We start from the raw sequence: 19,219 nt of genomic DNA, 5'->3' as shown, positions 1-19,219 counted from the left end.
AGTACAAGATAATTGGTGGGATTGCCTTCTCTGGATTGGTTGGGCAATTCTACAACTCCAATAGATTTTAAAGCCTTACACAATATGACATACTCCACAGAGGATGGGGAATTACACTGAGAATGTGCTTATGAGTAAAATAAAAAACAACTAGTTAAGTAAATGAAAATACCCAAGTTCTTATTGCTTTATACCTGGAATTTTGTACCCTGCAGCATGTACTTAATTCTCAGCATGTTACTCAAGCTTGTAGAAAATAACCCGGCTTGTTCATTGTTGCATTCCTACCTGAACATTGATAATAAGGAAGAGGTCATATGGTCGCAAATAGCAATAACAAGAAAAGAATGTTATCACCACTATTGCAAAATGGTAGGTGAATTCCATGTCCACCCTTGACCCTAATGGAAGAATAAAGTTTTATACACATTAACAACAAATCAAGGGACATTTTCAAATACAGGGCATGGAAGAATCAGTAACTTCTCTTGTATCGCTTGTAATCGACATCAGCCTCAACCATGAATATGCAATATTAGTAAGACGTTCAAAGAATTTGCTGTCAATACAAAAATATAGCATTAAGAAAACAGTTCTTTTACATCTCTAAGTCCTGGACTATTTAGTACTCAATTTCCATCTAGTTCAAGAACAGGATCTCGTGGTATGCTTGCAGATCATACGCTGTTACAAGTACAAAAATCTGATCACTCTCAAATAATGGTGCACAGCAAGATTAAGATGAGATACAAATTCTAACAGGTAAAAGTAATAGAAATTCTATATGTACATACAAACATCCACCAAGAATGCCCTTCTCTCCTGATTGCAGGGCCACTTTGAAAATTTAGGCAATGGAAGTTGCAGACTTGCAGGCTGTATTTAATTTGGAAGAGCTCCTTTCCCAGTTGTGTTCCTGTTGAATTCATGCTATAGGGAAACCCAAGTTAGTGAGAAACTTCTGCAGAGTTCTACGACCCCATTGTACATCATTTCCCAAGAAACCATTGCCAGGTGAATCTGAGTTCATCTGGTTTTCTTCGGCCAAAGAAGTCTCTTGTTCGAGTTCAGCATCCTGTAGTTCTTCCTTCTCATCATTGAACACCATTTCTGTTGTACCCTCGTGATGTGGTTCACCTTCAGGTTCTTGTTTGTCATCTGACTGGATTTTATTAGGTTACAGTACAAGAAAAAGGATGTCAAGAATGGTATCTGCAGGATAATATAACTATAACAATCCACCATGGTAGAATAACATGTTGCCTTAAAATGGAGTGCAGTGAACATCAAAAAGGGTTTTGCCAAATTATCAGTATAGGCAATTCAAAACATGAATAGATTGGGTGTAATGAATCTGACAGAGTGCAAACATCTAATAGGTTGGTTGTGTTAATCTGTTGAAGCCTCTCACAAGAGACTACGGGATAAAAAACAAATTTTAAAGGGTTGCACTCTAAGGTAATGGTGTACTTTGTAACTGAGAAACATTCAGGGTAGAGTTTGCAATGTATGTTGCATACGACATTTACTGCAACAATATTATTACCAAAAGAGAACATCTACTCATTAAATTTCTGATAGTTGGAGGTGCAAATTGATGAAATTATACTCTATTATGATCTATATCTTTCAATTATGATTATCCAATTGAAATACTTCAATATCAATCAAGTGAAAGAGCTGAACTTGCTGATATATCATCTCAAATATTGCTGCTCTTTATAGAAGACACATTTCAAGAACATACAACTCAGCCGGAACCTTGGTCAAACGGAATCAAATATCTTGAAGTAGAAGATAAAAGAGAAGAAAAAAAGATTCACACTCATCAATCAGTTACCTCTGGTACAGTCTGATCCTTAGCTTCCATTGCTCCAACTGAGGCATCCATTGAAATACTTCTCTTGTCCCCATCTTGGATTGTTTCTTCAGTTGGTATTGTTGACAATGGCGTCAAACCTGGTACAAGAACAGGACCTTCATAGGTAATCAAATTTTCCTTAATTTCTGCGCTTCCTGGATTCTTGATAGGCACAGCTCTGCCATTATCTGCGAGGTTGTTCCCTGCCATCAACACATCTTTCTCAGAGGTAGCCTCAGGAGAAGATGCAGTCTTTGTTCGAAGCACTTCATTAGCATTTGCAAGGGGTTCCTCCTTTGGGTAAATGATATTCTCTGCAACCATAGCCATGAGTTTTTCTTGTGATTTAGGAATGTTGTCTGCAACAGTTAGTTTATTCTGAGCCTCTGCTGGTGGTTTCTCAGATGGATGAGCTGTGGTAACAGTAATTGCTGATTCCTTGTTTATATCAGATAAGTGTGCATATTTTGTACGAGTCACATCCTCTGCAGCAATCAACGTGTCTGAATTGATGACTGGTTCCTCATTTAGAATAGAAACTGGTCCCTCTGTTATTTTCTGCAGCTCAGCATCTTCCCAATCTTCAACAACAGTGATTGTGTTTTCTGTTGCCCAGGTGCGAAGAATTCTATCTGGGCCGGGCTGCCACAAGATAGTCCCAGTAATTCCTTTCAGTATGAACTTGAACTGGATCAATTTTCCAATGGGTATATCCTATCCAATAGAGGGACATCAGAACAGATTAAAACTTCATTGCAATAAATATACTTCATTTTCATGGATTCTTTCTCACCAGTTCTGCTGTCCACACATGGCCGTCTGACCAGCACAAGGGTACTGCGCTTGATGGGTCCCATAGGCCAAACATGGGATCATCCCCTACTATGAGAAACTGCTCACCATACGAGCACCGTTTCTGCAACTGTAATCTGACATGAACAGTATTGGATCGAGCTGCAAAGCAGCTATGTTATATTAAGAGTAAGGTTACCCAGTGTAGAAAAATCATGAAAAGCAATCAGAACTTACATTTCTTTTGAATCTTAGTTTCTGCAGTTTCCAATTCGGCCTACATTGAGGTTGTTAAACAAAATCAAAACCAAATGCGATATAACTATATACAGATATTGATCTTCAAACATGCCTTGGACTATTTCCCAACTCTGAAATCCTGAAATACTGCATATATGTTTTCTTGCCTTGTGTTAAATCTTTCGTGACTCAGTAATCCCTTAGATATATCCCCTTTTGCTAACATATCTAAAAGAATATTGTCAAGAGCAGGAATAAACCCAGAACGAGAAGGTCTCTATTCATATGTCCATAAAGATGATTAACTTTTGATCTTTTACAAACAAAGATTGTAAGATTCCTATTTCAAACAACATTTACTTTTATTTTGCCTAGAAAACAAAGAAAAAAAAATTTGCAGTTCAAGGAAAACAAAATAATGAGTTTTTACAGAAGTTCATGCTCTTAATTGTGTAAATATATGGGAAGAAATAAAGTGAGAAATGCATGATTCCCAGAATTTAATGGGCTAAAGTTGAATTCATAATGTTTGATCCAAGGAAACATTGATTCTGAGTGGATGGGAGGAGGAAGTAAAAGTGTGCTGCCAGGATGCCGTTCATATAATCAAGAAAGATTGCTCAAAAAGATGCCATGAAAATCCCACAAATGTAGGGTAAAAGGAAAAAAAAAAAAAAGAACATATCAAGAATCCACCGCCGCTTTTGATTTCCGACAAACCACAATAAAGTAAAAGAAGAAGAAGAAGAAAAAAAAAACAATAAAGATGAGAAAAGCAACTATACCTGGGGTTCTGGAGACGACGAAGAAATGGGATGGATGGGCTTATGCTGCACAGAAATCGAATTGAAGAAACCAACATCAACCAGCTTCTGACATCGCAAGAAACGAATCTGGGCATCCATGGTAGACGAAAACCATTTCTCTCTATACTTTCCAGGGAAAACCCTGGAAGAAGAGCTGGCTAGGGCTTTCATCATTCAGTACAGTTAGCAATGGCCAAGACTGAGAGGGGAACACGGGAAGAAGAGGGGAATGGAGAAAGTAGTGAAAAACACTGGGTGATTTTCTTGGGTTATGTACAAGTGGCTGTGGCGCTGTGGTGGGTGAGACTCAGGTGAGAGTGCGAGAGCGTGAGGGTATATCTAATAATATAATAATATAAACAAAGAAGTGGGGCCTATTACCTTAGAGAGATGAAAAAGGGGGATCCAGGTGTATCGCTGCTGCATCGTTAGAATCTGAACCCAACTGTTGAGCCTTTCGAGAAGTTAGAGTAACAAGACCCTTCATTATAATTAAACTCAGTCACACATTTCCCACCGCTCGTTTTAAACGGCGGTGGTTCATCCCACTCAGACTCCCACTACCACACATCACTTCTTCGCCTGTTCCTTGCACTCACTCCCACTGTCCCACATCGACTCTGCGCTTCCATGCCCCCAAGTTCAATTGCTCAGAAATTCAAAAGTTCCACTTTCAAATTAATATTAAAGGTATGTGATGATAATGATATAATTGAGCTGCTGGTCTGTACAAGTGCAACCCCCGATGCCTGTTGCCTGTTGCCTGTTGCCTGCCCATATTGGAAAATGGAAAAATGTTTCAGTTAATAAAAAGTTTTATTAAGTATAAAATAATTCCTTGAAGAAGTTAAAATAGAGTTTTTATAAAAAAAATATTAATTTTTTAAATTATAAACTATTTTTAAAAAAATGGATGTGGGCTTGATACATTTTTTTTGTCTTTTTCTTCTTTAATTCATAGCAAATAGAAACGATAATGTTGCAATTACTCTGTCTAAATGTCAAAATTAAGGGTTGTATAAAGATGTGGAATCCATCAGATTTGATATTTATGGTTATTGGTAAGTTGTGATCATTAACATTGAACGCCATTGGAATGAGTAAATGTGGGCCTTTTTATTGTGGGTTTGATTGGGCTAATGGGCCTACTTTTCCAGCTGAATCTGGATTCCCACTGAATCATAAAAGTAGGCCCTATGATGAATAAAAAGTGGTAATGGGCCAACTTGTAGGACGACCCAACATAGCATGGTAAATAGAGTGTCACTGTGTGGACATCATCCATGGAAATTCATGGAGCTCGCTCACAAAATAGGTTTTCAAGGATAGTTGATCTTACAAATTAGATGTTGATTAAGGGTCTTTTTTTTTTTTTTCACAATCCTATTACGAAAATGTATCATCTAATCATAAATGGTCATGTGGCTAAAAGAGTTTCATTGTTTTATACCTTAAAAATAATCTAATTAATCTTTTAATAATATTTAATAAAGATCAATTATCATTTTATTATCTTAAAAATTATTATATTTTTTTACAAATATAATTTTTTTATATTAATTTTTATTCTATATATAATTATTATTTTGTTATTGCATCACACATGATAAACAAGAAACAACATGTCCCAACAACAATGGGTTACAAACCCACCACCACATTGAAAGAAAAAGAAAAAGGAAGGCGGCTTAGAGAGAGAGGGGCCTGGCCCACTATCAAAACTCTACCCGCATGTAAACCCACCCATTGACTAGAGATGACAATGGAACGAACGATTTATTTTTTAGGTACCCATGCTGCTCTTAATAGGATGGGGTTCAATTTTAATAATCGGGTTTGGAACGAGTTTGAGAATTTTTTTTAAAAACCAGGACGGGTTCGGGGCAGGTTTAGGTATTGCTCCACGCCCTGCCCCGATTGTATATAAAATTAATTTTTAAAATGAATTTAATTTAATTTTTATTTTACTATTTTTAATATATAAATAATAATAAAATATTTTTAATAAAATAAGTTATAAAAAATTTAATTATTTAATTATTTATAAAATATATTAATTTAAATGTAATTAAAAATTTTAAAAATAATTTTTAAAAAAAATTAAAATTTTAAAAAAAGTTAAATGGGACGGGACGGGTATGAGAATTTATCATACCCGCCCCACCCTGTCCCGTTTAATTTTTTAAATGGGATATAGATAAGAATTAGTTTGAATAAACAGGGCAGGGTCGGGATGGGAACAACCCGTCCCGAACCCCTCATTGTCATCCTTAGATTGACATTTTCCTTGCAATTTTAGATTGTAGCTCATCTTAAATATGAATCGCACCCTGCAAATTGCATTATTGTTTAATAACAAAGACCATCTCTTCCTAGTCTTCTCCTTAGCCAAAGCTTCCCATCATTTCTAGGAGTCTTCTGATTAGTTATCGGAAATCAAATTTCAAGAATTGTTAGGTTGGTTCGTGATTAAGTATTCTGAACCCTCATGCGACATGCTTAGAAAGCCAGGAAGAAGACTTGAATTCTTAACCCCACCCTACATGTACGTTCATCTCTTGGATCTTTGGTGGTCCTCTGAACTGCAAGAGTCAACAATGATGGCCATAATCTTCGTTTTCTTTAGTTTGTTTCTCTCGAAATCGAAGGAACTTTCGATCCGAATTAATGGGCATTGGCCTGAGGACCAACGAGCCTTGGATGTGGGACCACCATCCACTGTGAAAATGAGAGGTCACCATTTAGTGGAACACCCCCTTTTAATAGCATTGCCGTAAATTTGGACCATGTCACTCTAGTTTTCCCTTTCTTATCCTATTATTAGTTTCAACCTTACAATCTCATCAGTTGACTTGATTGACTTCCACTTGGACGATATAATCGATTTTTTAATTCATCCGTCAAGTCAAAGAAATATATTGAAAGGAAATGCAAAATAAAAATAAAAATGTAGAGCTTACGTGTCTTTTAACGTTCCATTTTATCCTCCCTCCGCCAATTAAGCTTTTCACGTGTACATTTTACCCTTCGTGAGCTTCTTTTGCCAAGTGAATATCTGTCATGTGATAAAATAAATAAATTTAAATCTCTCTCAATAAACTCATCAATCCAACCTTTCTCATTTTCTATGATCCACAAGTAGTATGATTTGGCAACATCCTAAACAAGTATAAACATAACATCTTTGATTGATGATATCTTTTCAAAATGACATAAGTTATCCTTGGTCATCGAATGCTAACCTTTATATACATACATTACTCTTCTTTTATTAACACTCGAGTTTCAATCAATTTGGTATGAAACTGAGGTGATAATACCGTAACGACAATGGACACCAATCTAGCTATCAACTGGACGAGGCTATACGCGCAGCGCCGATCCTAGCCTATTGAGTTCACACTCTATTGATAAAATGTCCTCCCTTTGGCCCTGAATTTCATGTCCATCACCTTATAGCTGCCAAAAAACATGGGGCCAGTTCTGAAGTGGATAGGTTTATCTTCCATCTTCCCACTAGCTGCGAAGCTGTTGGCTTGAGCGGTTTCATTAAAGTTAACACCGTAGAAACCAAAATTATACTTGTTGAAGCATATATTTTCATCTTAAAAATAAATCATAATTCTGTATTATTCTCCTCTTGTTAGCCTGTGGATATATTAATTCTTGAAGTACTGTCCAGATACAAATCATTAATTATTGTAATCATTCTTTTATGAAGTAAATTATACTAATGGTTAGTGGTAGAAAAAAGTCATGCATATTGGGCGAGTTACGTCGGAGTACAACTGTGCAAGTAAACAAGTGGCTTCAAGATGACGTTAAAAGGTGTGGGCATATTGGTCAGTAAAGGCCGATCAAACTCAAATTTATTGGCAGGGATTCTTGTATATATATACATGGGAACTGGGATTCATTCATCCCAAGAAGAGGATATGCACTTACATTGCCCACTTCTCTTCATAGTCTGTCCAGTTACTACCTGCCTTGCCAATTACCAGCCATGCTACTCTCTCTTCAAGACAATACTTTGATTCCATTTCGCTCATTTATCTTCCATTCAATTCTTGTACCATACACCATCATCTTCCTCCATTCACCATCTCCAACCACTTCATCCACCATTTTGTATGGCAACGAGACTGATAGGCTGGCCTTACTAGCCATCAAAGCACAGATAACCCAAGACCCACTTGGAATCACCACTTCATGGAACGATTCTGTCCATTTCTGCAACTGGACTGGTGTCACATGCGGACACCGTCACCAGCGAGTTAACACCTTGAACCTCAACTCCCTTCACTTGGTGGGGTCTCTATCTCCTTCTATAGGGAACCTCACCTTCCTTACCGGTCTCAACCTCGAACTCAACAACTTCCATGGCCAAATCCCACAAGAACTTGGGCGTCTGTCCAGACTCAGAGCTCTTAACTTGACCAACAACTCCTTCTCCGGAGAGATTCCTGCCAATCTCTCCCGCTGCTCTAACCTCGTTTATTTTCGTCTGGGCTTCAACAACTTAATTGGGAGGATCCCATCTTGGCTTGGCTCATATCCAAAGGTTGTGAGGATGCAACTTCACTACAACAATCTGACCGGGCCAGTCCCAGATTCTTTAGGCAACCTCACTAGCATTAAATCTCTGTCTTTTGCAGTCAATCACTTGGAGGGAAGCATACCACAAGCATTAGGCCAGTTGCAGACTTTAGAGTTTATGGGATTGGGCATGAATGGATTCTCTGGTATCATCCCTTCCTCAGTTTACAATATGTCATCATTGGAAGTATTTTCTTTGCCATATAATAAACTTTATGGTAGTTTACCCTGGGACCTGGCCTTCACTCTTCCTAATCTCCAAGTTTTAAATATTGGCAATAATGACTTTACTGGTTCCCTACCCTCATCATTATCAAATGCCTCTAACCTTCTTGAATTCGATATCACCATGAGTAACTTTACTGGGAAAGTTTCAATCGACTTTGGAGGCATGCCTAATCTTTGGGGACTGTTTCTTGCTTCCAACCCTCTGGGAAAAGGAGAGGCCGATGATTTGAGTTTCTTGAACTCTTTAATGAAATGCAGGGCTTTGAAGGTGTTGGATCTCAGTGGTAGTCAATTTGGAGGGGTGTTGCCGAATTCTATAGCCAACCTCTCAACCCAACTTATGAAATTAAAATTGGACAACAATCAGTTGTCGGGAACAATTCCTCCAGGGATTGGGAACCTGGTTAATCTGACTGACTTAATATTAGCAAACAATGATTTCACAGGGAGCATTCCTGTCCTTATTGGGAACCTTCAGATGTTAGGTCGAATAGATTTGTCTAGAAATCAGTTATCGGGTCATATTCCATCCTCACTAGGAAACATCACACGATTGTATTCCCTTCATCTTCAAAACAATCACTTAAGCGGGAAAATTCCTTCTAGTTTTGGGAATCTTTTGTACCTGCAAGAGCTAGACCTTTCTTACAACTCTCTCAATGGTACTATACCTGAAAAGGTTATGGATCTTGTTTCCCTTACGATTTCCCTTAATCTAGCTAGAAATCAATTGACTGGTTTGCTACCGTCCGAAGTGAGAAAACTGAAAAATCTGGGGCACTTGGACGTTTCTGAGAATAAGTTGTCTGGTGAAATTCCTGATGGCCTTGGCAGTTGTTTAACCTTGGAGCACCTTCATATGGAAGGTAACTTCTTTAAAGGTTCCATTCCTCCATCTTTTATTTCTTTGAGAGGTCTCCTGGACTTGGATCTCTCACGCAATAACCTTTCTGGCCAAATTCCTGAATTTCTTCAGCAACTTTCCCTCAGCAATTTGAACCTGTCTTTCAACAATTTTGAAGGCCAGCTACCAACCAAAGGGGTCTTCAATAATGCAACTTCCACTTCAGTAGCTGGGAATAATAAGCTTTGTGGGGGTATACCTGAATTACATTTGCCTGCATGCCCTGTCACTAAGCCAAAAACAGGAGAATCGAAGCGCGGACTCAAGTTGATGATCGGATTACTTACTGGCTTTCTGGGATTAGTTTTGATAATGTCTCTTCTAGTTATCAATCGGCTGAGAAGAGTAAAGAGAGAGCCTTCTCAAACATCTGCGTCATCCAAGGATTTGATCTTGAATGTGTCCTATGATGGTCTTTTCAAAGCAACTGGAGGATTTTCTTCTGCCAACTTGATCGGTACAGGTGGCTTTGGTTCTGTGTACAAAGGAATTCTGGGTCAAGATGAGACAGTGGTTGCAGTTAAGGTAATACAGCTACATCAGCGTGGAGCTGTTAAGAGCTTCAAGGCAGAGTGCGAGGCCTTGAGAAACATTAGGCATCGGAATCTCGTCAAAGTCTTAACCACTTGCTCAAGTGTTGATTACCAAGGCAATGATTTCAAAGCTCTAGTCTATGAGTTCATGCCCAATGGGAGTTTGGAAAATTGGCTGCACCCAGTCCCAACACCAGATGAAATAAATGATGTCCTTCGGATTTTAAGCCTTCCCCAAAGATTGAACATTGCCATTGATGTGGCTTCCGCACTGGATTATCTTCATCACCATTGCCATAAGCCCATTGTTCATTGTGATTTGAAGCCAAGCAACATTCTTCTTGACAATGACATGACTGCTCATGTGGGTGATTTCGGGCTAGCGAGATTCATTCCAGAAGCCGCAGGTAGATCTCACCCCAGTCAGAGCAGCTCTATTGGATTGAAGGGAACCATTGGTTATGCAGCACCAGGTAACCTTGTTTCTTTGTTTTTTTGTTTTTTTTCAATTTTTTAATTTTTATTTGTAGTTGTAGTTGTAGTTGCACTCTATATTCACAGCATTTCACAAGAATCAGTTTCAAGATTCAACTATCCGGGAAGGGACTCCTCAAGCCAGAAAAACTCTTGGGAATGGTTTCTGGGGAGAAAAAAAGGCCTTCACAAAGGGGGCAATCAAGCCATGCATAAATACTCAATTTAGAACTTATCATATCCAGACTTACATGCAGTTTGTCCTAACAACCATAACTATAATTTGAGTTTTACAGAGTATGGAATGGGAACTAAGGTTTCAGCCCTTGGTGACACATACAGCTATGGGATTCTCCTATTGGAGATGTTTACCGGGAAGAGGCCTACTGAGAGCATGTTCAGTGATCAACTGAATCTCCATAATTTTGTGAAGATGGCATTGCCTGAACGAATAGCTGACATTATAGACCCATTTTTCCTCTCTAGTGAAGCAAAAGAGGAGGAAACAACTGCCGCAGATAGTTCTAATCTGGCACATATGAAAAGAGAGAAAATGCATGAGTGCTTGATCTCAATACTTAGAATTGGAGTTTCTTGTTCACTGGAATCTCCCAGGGAGCGAATGGCCATTACAGAAGCTATCAAAGAACTGCAACTTATCAGAAAAATTCTTCTTGGAAATGGGGTTAGCTTTGGCGCAAGCACTGGGTAGAAGTCTTTTCAAGATTGAATTTTATGGCTTGTTTTTGCTGGTGGTGCTTTGTGGCCTATCTGGAAATATGATCATTAGGGATCCTGAGATAGAGATTAAATAAGCAATTGGAAACCTTTTTCTCTTTTCTTTTTTCGTTCTTTTTAGCTTATGTTTGTTTTCTAGATGGAAGCCATATATTTCAATACCATGTTTGAGAATTTGAGCTTATGTTTTAATTTTCCTCTCTCATAACAGGAGCACTGAAAGTTTTTCCAGCACGTCAGTTGGAAGCAATTAAGATGATTAAAGCTTTCTGTTAAATTTCATATTTCTGGGTATGTAGGGTAAGGTTTATGGTGGAGGTGAATTTCCTCCTCTATCCAAGTGAATAATATGGGGCAACTGGTAAATGCTAATGATTTTGTTTAATTAGTCGGATTTACGAAGGAAAATATAATGCTTATATTCATGTTAATTTGGATCCCTGCTGTGTAAGTATGGTGAATGGCTCCTCCCCATTGCTTCAGAGTTTCTACTTTACAATCGCCAGCTGTGCATTCACCTTTCAGTTGAATTTGATGTGTTGTTGTTCAAAGTAAAACTTCAACCTCCGACTTGACTTCAAACTTCTGAGGCATTCTCTTCCAGTGACATCCCAATATTCTGTAGTGAGTGTTCCCGTACTTCACGCCAAGTTGAATGCCATGGTATTTTTACAAGAAAGTGTTATCAACAAAAAAACCATACCTATTTTGAAGTTTGTCTTAGACTTTTAGGTAAAATAAAAAATTATCCCACATTGGATAGGGGAAAGTTCCTGACTATAAGTATGAACTCCTTTTAATCATGTTGACACGTTTTAAAGCCGTGAGGGGCCATTTGGAACGAAACTGATCGTCTTGCCCTGCTTGCCATCAACACTCAGATAACTGATGCCCCTCTCAGGGCCATGAGCTCGTGGAATGATTCTCTCCACTTCTGCCAATGGCAAGGCGTGTCTTGCAGTGGCAGGCATCAAAGAGTCACCGTCTTAAATTTGCATTCATTGGGTCTGGTGGGTTCTATCCCTCCTCTAATTGGAAACCTTAGTTTCCTCAGAACCATCAATCTATCCAACAACAGTTTTCAAGGTGAGGTCCCTCCTGTAGTCAGGATGCAGATTCTAAACTTGACAAATAACTGGTTGGAAGGACAAATCCCAGCTAACCTTTCTCTATGTTCTAATATGAGAATCCTTGGCCTGGGCAACAACAATTTCTGGGGAGAAGTTCCTTCTGAGCTCGGCTCCTTATCCAACATGCTGCAACTTTTTATTGATTACAACAGTTTGACGGGTACCATAGCACCTACTTTTGGGAACTTGTCATCTCTCAGAGTTCTTGTTGCAGCTTCCAATGAGTTGAACGGAAGTATCCCACATTCACTGGGTCGCCTACAAAGCTTAGTGACGCTTGTACTCTCCACGAATCAACTATCCGGTACGATCCCTCCATCGATCTCCAACCTTACATCTCTTACTCAATTTGGTGTTGCATTTAATCAATTGAAAGGAAGTCTTCCATTGGATTTATGGTCCACTCTCTCTAAGCTTCGGCTCTTTTCTGTCCACGTAAGTAGGCTTAGTGGACCCATTCCGGTATCATTATCAAATACATCAAATCTTGAAATACTTGACCTTTCATCGAATAAATTCTGGTATGGTGGCTATTAATTTTGGAAATCTCCACAACCTCAGACGGTTGGCTGTGTTTAGTAACTATTTGGGAAGTGGGGAAGCCAATGACCTAAGTTTCGTCTCCTCCTTGACCAACTGCAGCAATTGAAAATATTGTTCCTAAGTGATAATAATTTTGGAGGGGTGTTACCCAATTCCTTGGGCAACCTCTCAACCCAACTCCAGTGGCTATCATTCGCAGCAAATCAAATCTCTGGAAACATCCCAACAGGCATTGGAAATCTCGCAAACTTAATTGCATTAGATATGCACAAAAATCAATTCACAGGAAGTATTCCAACCTCCAATGGGAATCTTCACAAGCTAGAAGAAGTGGGTTTCGATAAAAATAAGTTGTCAGGGGTAATCCCTTCCTCTATCGGAAACTTAACATTGTTGAACCAGCTCTGGTTAGAGGAAAATAATTTTCAGGGAAGTATACCTTCAACTCTTGGAAATTGCCACAATTTGATATTGTTGCATCTTTATGGCAATAACCTAAGTGGTGACATACCCCGAGAAGTTATTGGCCTATCATCTTTAGCGAAATCCCTCAACCTAGCTCGAAATAGTCTCAGTGGTTTACTACCCTGGGAAGTGGGTAACTTGAGAAACCTTGTTGAATTGGACATTTCCCAAAACCAGTTATCTGGTGATATTCCTAGCAGTCTTGGCAGTTGTATTAGATTGGAACGCCTTTATATGTATGATAATTCCTTTGGTGGGGACATCCCACAGTCGTTGAATACTCTGAGAGGTCTCGAAGAGCTAGATCTTTCACACAACAACCTGTCGGGTGAAATTCCAAGATACTTGGCTACTATTCCCTTGAGGAATTTGAACCTTTCTTTGAATGATTTCGAAGGTGAGATACCAGTAGATGGAGTTTTCAGAAATGCAAGTGCAATTTCAATTGCTGGAAATGACAGGCTTTGTGGGGGTATACCTGAACTACAGTTGCCAAGATGCTCTAAAGACCAGAAGAGAAAGCAGAAAATGTCTCTCACCCTCAAATTAACAATCCCTATAGGACTTTCGGGAATAATTTTGATGTCCTGTATAATCCTTCGTCGGCTTAAAAAAGTGAGCAAAGGCCAACCCTCGGAATCTCTGTTGCAGGACCGATTTATGAATATTTCTTATGGGCTGCTTGTCAAAGCAACAGATGGATACTCTTCAGCCCATTTGATTGGTACAAGAAGCTTAGGCTCAGTATACAAGGGAATTCTTCATCCAAACGAAACAGTCATTGCAGTGAAGGTATTCAACCTTCAGAACAGAGGAGCTTCCAAGAGTTTCATGGCCGAGTGCGAAGCTTTGAGAAACATTCGGCATCGGAATCTTGTCAAGATCATAACTGCTTGCTCAAGCGTTGACTTTCATGGTAACGACTTCAAAGCCCTAGTTTATGAATACATGCCAAATGGAAGCCTCGAGACTTGGTTGCATCAGTTTGTCCCAGAAGGGAATGCACATGGGCAGAGGAGTCTAAACCTTCTTCAGCGATTAAATATAGCAATTGATGTGGGTTCAGCCTTGGATTATCTTCATAACCAATGCCAAGATCCAATCATACATTGTGATATAAAACCAAGTAACGTTCTTCTAGACAATGATAAGAATGCTCATGTGGGTGATTTTGGTCTAGCAAGGTTCCTTCATCATCACATCAATGAAAATTCTCATATTCAGACCAGCTCAGTTGTTTTAAAATGAACCATTGGATATGCTGCTCCAGGTGACTAAGCCTTTTCTTTTTCTCTCTTTGTTCTAGTAAAACATACAGGTGATTGCTGCAATTTTTATGTGAGATGTGTTATTGTTGAACTGCAGAGTTTGGCATGGGAAGTGATCTGTCAACTCAAGGGGATGTGCATAGCCATGGGATACTCTTGTTGGAAATGTTCACAGGGAAAAAACCTACTGATGACATGTTCAACGATGGCCTCAGCCTTCATAAGTTTGTGGACATGGCTTTGCCAGGAGGAGCAACGGAGATTGTGGATCATGTACGGATACTCTTGGGAGGAGAAGAGGAGGAAGCGGCCAGTGTCAGCGTTTGTTTAATTTCTATACTTGGAATAGGAGTTGCATGTTCTAAGGAATCACCAAGAGAACGAATGGATATTTGTGATGCTGTCCTGGAAGTACATAGTATTAAGGACATGATTGATGAAACTTAGCAGAAATAACCAAGTATAGGTAGACCACTCAATATTGCCATGTAATGAATGCTTGAGCTATGTATAGTTTGCCTGTCTTATGCTTGAGCCCTAGCAATATCTTCTAGAAGTCCACAGGTCAAGTTTTTTTGGACAAGAATCTAAATTTTCTTTGCAGGAGTTAAGAGGAGGTGATTTGGAATTCTTGTTTATGTTGATTTCATGTTGTTGAAGGGGTCAAGAAGATGGGTATTGTGGTTGCTATGTGCTTTGCTTCCCACATGACCAGCTGGTCTTCTACTCTAGATTTCATTTATGGAACAATATTTGGTGAAACAATACTCTCTTGTTCCTAATTGTTGACCTTTTCAATTTTAATCACCCTTATGAGCTCTAATTGTGAATGATGCATCTCCATCTATACCACCACTTTTTACTTGTGGCCCATCTCTTCACCTCGCCATTGTTGACCATCATAACAATCGCCCTTCATTACTAAATACCAATCACTGCCTCCCCTTACTAATACTGCCTTCTAGCTATTATAACGAAGTGGTGCATGACTCTCATTTGGAATCATCTTCTGAGATTGAGTGAGATGTGAAGGAAAATCAATTCATTGGTAGCATTATGTAATTTGACAGCGCTGGGCCTTCTTCTTGTAGTTGGGGAAGCATGTAATGTTTGTTATTGTTGTGCACCAGATGAGCTTGAAGTTAATGGCTGTTGATTCGGTTGTTACATGAATCGTTTTTGTTGGCATAATTTTTGGATTAAGGCTGTTTGATCTTTGTGTTGGTATTGGATGAATGTTTTCTTTTATTATAAGAGGCTAAAAGCTCCTAGTCATGTCTAATAATAGTGACAATAACAAGTATAATATGGAAAAGGTTATTTCCAAATGCTCCCCTACTCCCAAATGGTAGGTGATTCCTTATCCTCCCTATACCTTACTGGAAGAATAAAGGGAACAACAAAAAATAAAAAATAATAGCTTTCAATTTCCATCTAGTTCAAGAAAAAGATCTGCTGTATGCTTGCAGATGAACTGTTACAAGTATAAAAATCTGATCACCCTCAGGAATAGTGCACAGTAAGATAAGATGAGGTACAAAATATTTCAGATACAAACAACCACCAAGAATGTCTCTCCCCTGTCCTGATTGCAGGGCCACTTTGAAAACTTAGGCAAAGAAAGTAGCAGATTTGCAGGTTGACATTAATCTAGAGCAGCTCATTCATCCCTGTTGAATTTATGCTATAGAAAACCCAAACGAGTGCCATTGTATAGGGTTTTCCAGAACATTGTTGCCAGGTGACTGTTCCTCTGGCATCATTCACCGATGGATTCTTCTTTGTCATAGTACAAGAGAAGGGATTTCAAGAATTGTATCTGCAAGATGACAACTATCACATTCCACCATGGTAGAATTTCATGTTGCCTTAAAATGGAGTGGTAGCAAACATCAAAGAAGGCTTTGCCATGTTAATCTGTCTAATGCTCTCAAGAGAAGAGAATGGGTATAGGTTATAATACAAAATCTTAAATTGAATTGATAAATTTCCGATTATGGTCCATGACTAGGAAGATTCAGTCTAAATCTTTTATGGGGTTGTGCTCTAATAAATAAGCCAGTGTAGTCTGTAACTGTGGTAACTTCCCTCTCACAGCTTGTAATGTAACTGACAAATTTATGTTCTGTATCTTTCAATTTTATGAACATCGTAGTAATTTAATATTAATCAAAACTTGCTGATATATATCATCTCCAACATCATATTGCTAGATTTCAAGGAACAAACGAGCCTGAATGATCCTCATCCTCAGTTATGTGTGAGTAGAAGATAAAACATAAGAAAAAAGAATCATATTCATCAAGCTGTTACCACTCCTACATTCTGATTCTCAGCTTGAATTGCTTGAAGGTATTCATAGCAGTACTTCTCTTTTCCTTGGTTTGATTCTTCAAATGGAGTCAAGCCAGGTAACATAACAGGATTGCCATCATATGGAATCCCAATAACATAAATCGGTTCTTCTGTTATTTTCCGGAGCTCAGTATTTTTCCAATCTTCGACGATCATTATTGTATTCTTTGTTGCAGAGGATATGCCCAGTACTTCCCTTTAGCGTGAACTTCAGGTGCATTTAAAATGTACGGCTTATTTTGATTTACAATTTAAACTTGATTATTACGGTGCTGTGTTTGAGTTGGCTGTACCAGAATTTTGACTTGATATGAACATCACACTCACCAGGAGTCAATCCCACCGGTGGTTGTAACGTTAACACGTGCCTACATGACTGGTCTAAGAGTACGGCTCTTAATGGTCCCTGCGGACCACAAACATAGGATCATCCCCCTACTATGAGACACTTCACCCCAAACATGCACTTTTTCAACCACTGTAATTGGACATGAACAGTCGATCGCAAAAGCACCATTCTCCCATTCTTAGATAATGATTGGAGATGGGTGACGTGGGGTTGGTTTGATTTTTCTAATTGACGCTTATGGCTTAACCGTGGGAGTGGCTGTATTTGACCCGAAACCGAACATTCGGACAATGGCAATCAGACATAGTGATGACAAAAGGCTGGATTCGGACGGACAGGACGGGTGATCCATCCTCATCCTGATCTTTTTCCCTTCATTTAAATCTTGATCCTGTTCTCCTTTATTTTCGTTTCAATAAAATATTTAAAAGTGGTTGAGCAGTTTATTTTTAAAAATTTTAATGATATTTTTTTATAATATTATAAATTTTTATAGTTCATATTTTTTTATTATTTTAAATGTATTAAAAACTGAAAAATAAAAAATAAATTAAACTTTTTATAATTTAATTATATATATAATAGAGGTGAGGTGGAGCAAGACATGTAATATTTAGGCTACTCCAAATCCATTCATAGCATTAAAAATTTTGTCTTATTATTACCCCTTTTTCATTGTAGTGTTGCACTTTTCATAATAGTTAAATGTCATCATTGTTCCAAACCTCGGGGTAGTCGACATTGTTGGTTGTTTGCATAACCGCTAATCAATGAACTTCACATCCTTGGAGAATCCATATGAAAATAATAATAATTGATGTATTTTTATTTGTAATATCTCTTATCACCCATAAGATTTAAGGTGTAAGGGAAAATAAATTTTATGATACTGAATTAATATCTATTTAATTTGAATTTGAACCTTTGATAGATATGCATGAAATTTGAATCATTAAATAAAAGTACAAACACATCAAATTAGTGTACAAACAAATTAAATTTATATAAAATGAAATCTCATATGTAGTACAAATAAATGATATTTAGGTATAAATAATAGGATCAAATTATATGGTTGGTATCACCTAATTGGTGGTATCTTTTCTTTTAAGTATGTAGGAACTATCATTCCACAATACAATAAGATTTATAGAAGAAATGAAATAATGTATTTGAATGAGAGAAAAAGATTTATGAAATAATCTTGCTTCCTCGGGTCTTTTTAATTGTAATTATGCTATGATTATTGGATCACTAGTAATTGATAAAAAAAATGTGATGCTAACATTCTTAACGAACTAGAAAGATTTGGTTAATCATAACTTCTAAATCCTACTTCCAATAGAAAGAGAGATAAGAATTTGACATTTTAGGTTATAACATGTATTATATATGGTATCATATTATATAGTAATAAATTTTAATTTTACTTGATAGTTCTCAAATCCAAATAACTTCCTCTCTAGGTCATTTCTTTCTATTCAACATCTTCCTTGCCAAATTATCAATAGCACATCCTCTTATTAGAAGACATTCTTTTTTTTTTAAATGAAGATTTCTTTTTTACTTTAGAAAGGAAATGTTTTAGCCACATGACAATGAGCGCAACATAAAAAATGGGGATGGTGGCATCGGATTTGCTTCAATCATTGGGAATGAAGTGCGTCATGGTCTGAAACAGACCCCTTCTTGTTTGAAACGTCAGCGCCAATCCGCAATCGATCACACCCCTTTGGCAAGTCCAGATTCCCTACAAGGACCGGCAATATGTTTTGTCATTTGGCTTGATGTCCTTCCATATGCCACCACTCTAACCTGCAGTGAACATAGTTTTTCCATTGACAGAATAAAACTAGAACCTTACTATTAACAAAATTTGGGGTATGCTTTTAGTTGACAATGAAACCCATTAATTTCTCCCTGATACTTGATAGAGA

The 19,219-nt window shown here is 38.0% G+C and overlaps 2 protein-coding genes and 1 pseudogene across 2 annotated transcripts; 2 read left to right on the top strand and 1 right to left on the bottom strand.

Annotated features, from left to right (window-relative positions):
* Positions 1-555: 555 nt before the first annotated feature.
* Positions 556-4,184, bottom strand: LOC104880162 (uncharacterized). The gene is made up of 5 exons (XM_010655871.3): positions 3,679-4,184; positions 2,891-2,930; positions 2,655-2,815; positions 1,841-2,575; positions 556-1,162 (listed from the first exon to the last, which is right to left on the bottom strand). Exons 1-5 carry the CDS (start codon positions 3,871-3,873, stop codon positions 926-928), a joined length of 1,368 nt encoding a protein of 455 aa, XP_010654173.1. The 5' UTR covers positions 3,874-4,184; the 3' UTR covers positions 556-925.
* Positions 4,185-7,616: 3,432 nt separating this feature from the next.
* Positions 7,617-11,353, top strand: LOC100259715 (putative receptor-like protein kinase At3g47110). Its single transcript, XM_010655872.3, has 2 exons — positions 7,617-10,433; positions 10,731-11,353. The coding sequence occupies exons 1-2, from the start codon at positions 7,703-7,705 to the stop codon at positions 11,144-11,146; spliced, it is 3,147 nt and encodes a 1,048-aa protein (XP_010654174.1). The 5' UTR covers positions 7,617-7,702; the 3' UTR covers positions 11,147-11,353.
* A 724-nt stretch (positions 11,354-12,077) lies between these two features.
* LOC100264900 (putative receptor-like protein kinase At3g47110) lies at positions 12,078-15,238 on the top strand (annotated as a pseudogene).
* The last annotated feature ends 3,981 nt before the right edge of the window (positions 15,239-19,219 follow it).

Source organism: Vitis vinifera, chromosome 8, assembly GCF_030704535.1.
Source record: "Vitis vinifera cultivar Pinot Noir 40024 chromosome 8, ASM3070453v1".
Lineage (NCBI taxonomy): Eukaryota > Viridiplantae > Streptophyta > Magnoliopsida > Vitales > Vitaceae > Vitis > Vitis vinifera.
The sequence above is the reverse complement of the archived record's forward strand: the minus strand, read 5'-3'. Positions and strand labels throughout refer to the sequence as shown.

Coding starts and splice junctions, on each gene's coding strand:
- LOC104880162 (XM_010655871.3), bottom strand. CDS start 3,873: ATGATGAAAGCCCTAGCCAGCTCTTCTTCCAGGGTTTTCCCTGGAAAG. Junction 2,931..3,678: donor CGTCGTCTCCAGAACCCCAG/GTATAGTTGCTT, acceptor ACCTCAATGTAG/GCCGAATTGGAAACTGCAGA. Junction 1,163..1,840: donor AGGATCAGACTGTACCAGAG/GTAACTGATTGA, acceptor AATAAAATCCAG/TCAGATGACAAACAAGAACC.
- LOC100259715 (XM_010655872.3), top strand. CDS start 7,703: ATGCTACTCTCTCTTCAAGACAATACTTTGATTCCATTTCGCTCATTT. Junction 10,434..10,730: donor CATTGGTTATGCAGCACCAG/GTAACCTTGTTT, acceptor TGAGTTTTACAG/AGTATGGAATGGGAACTAAG.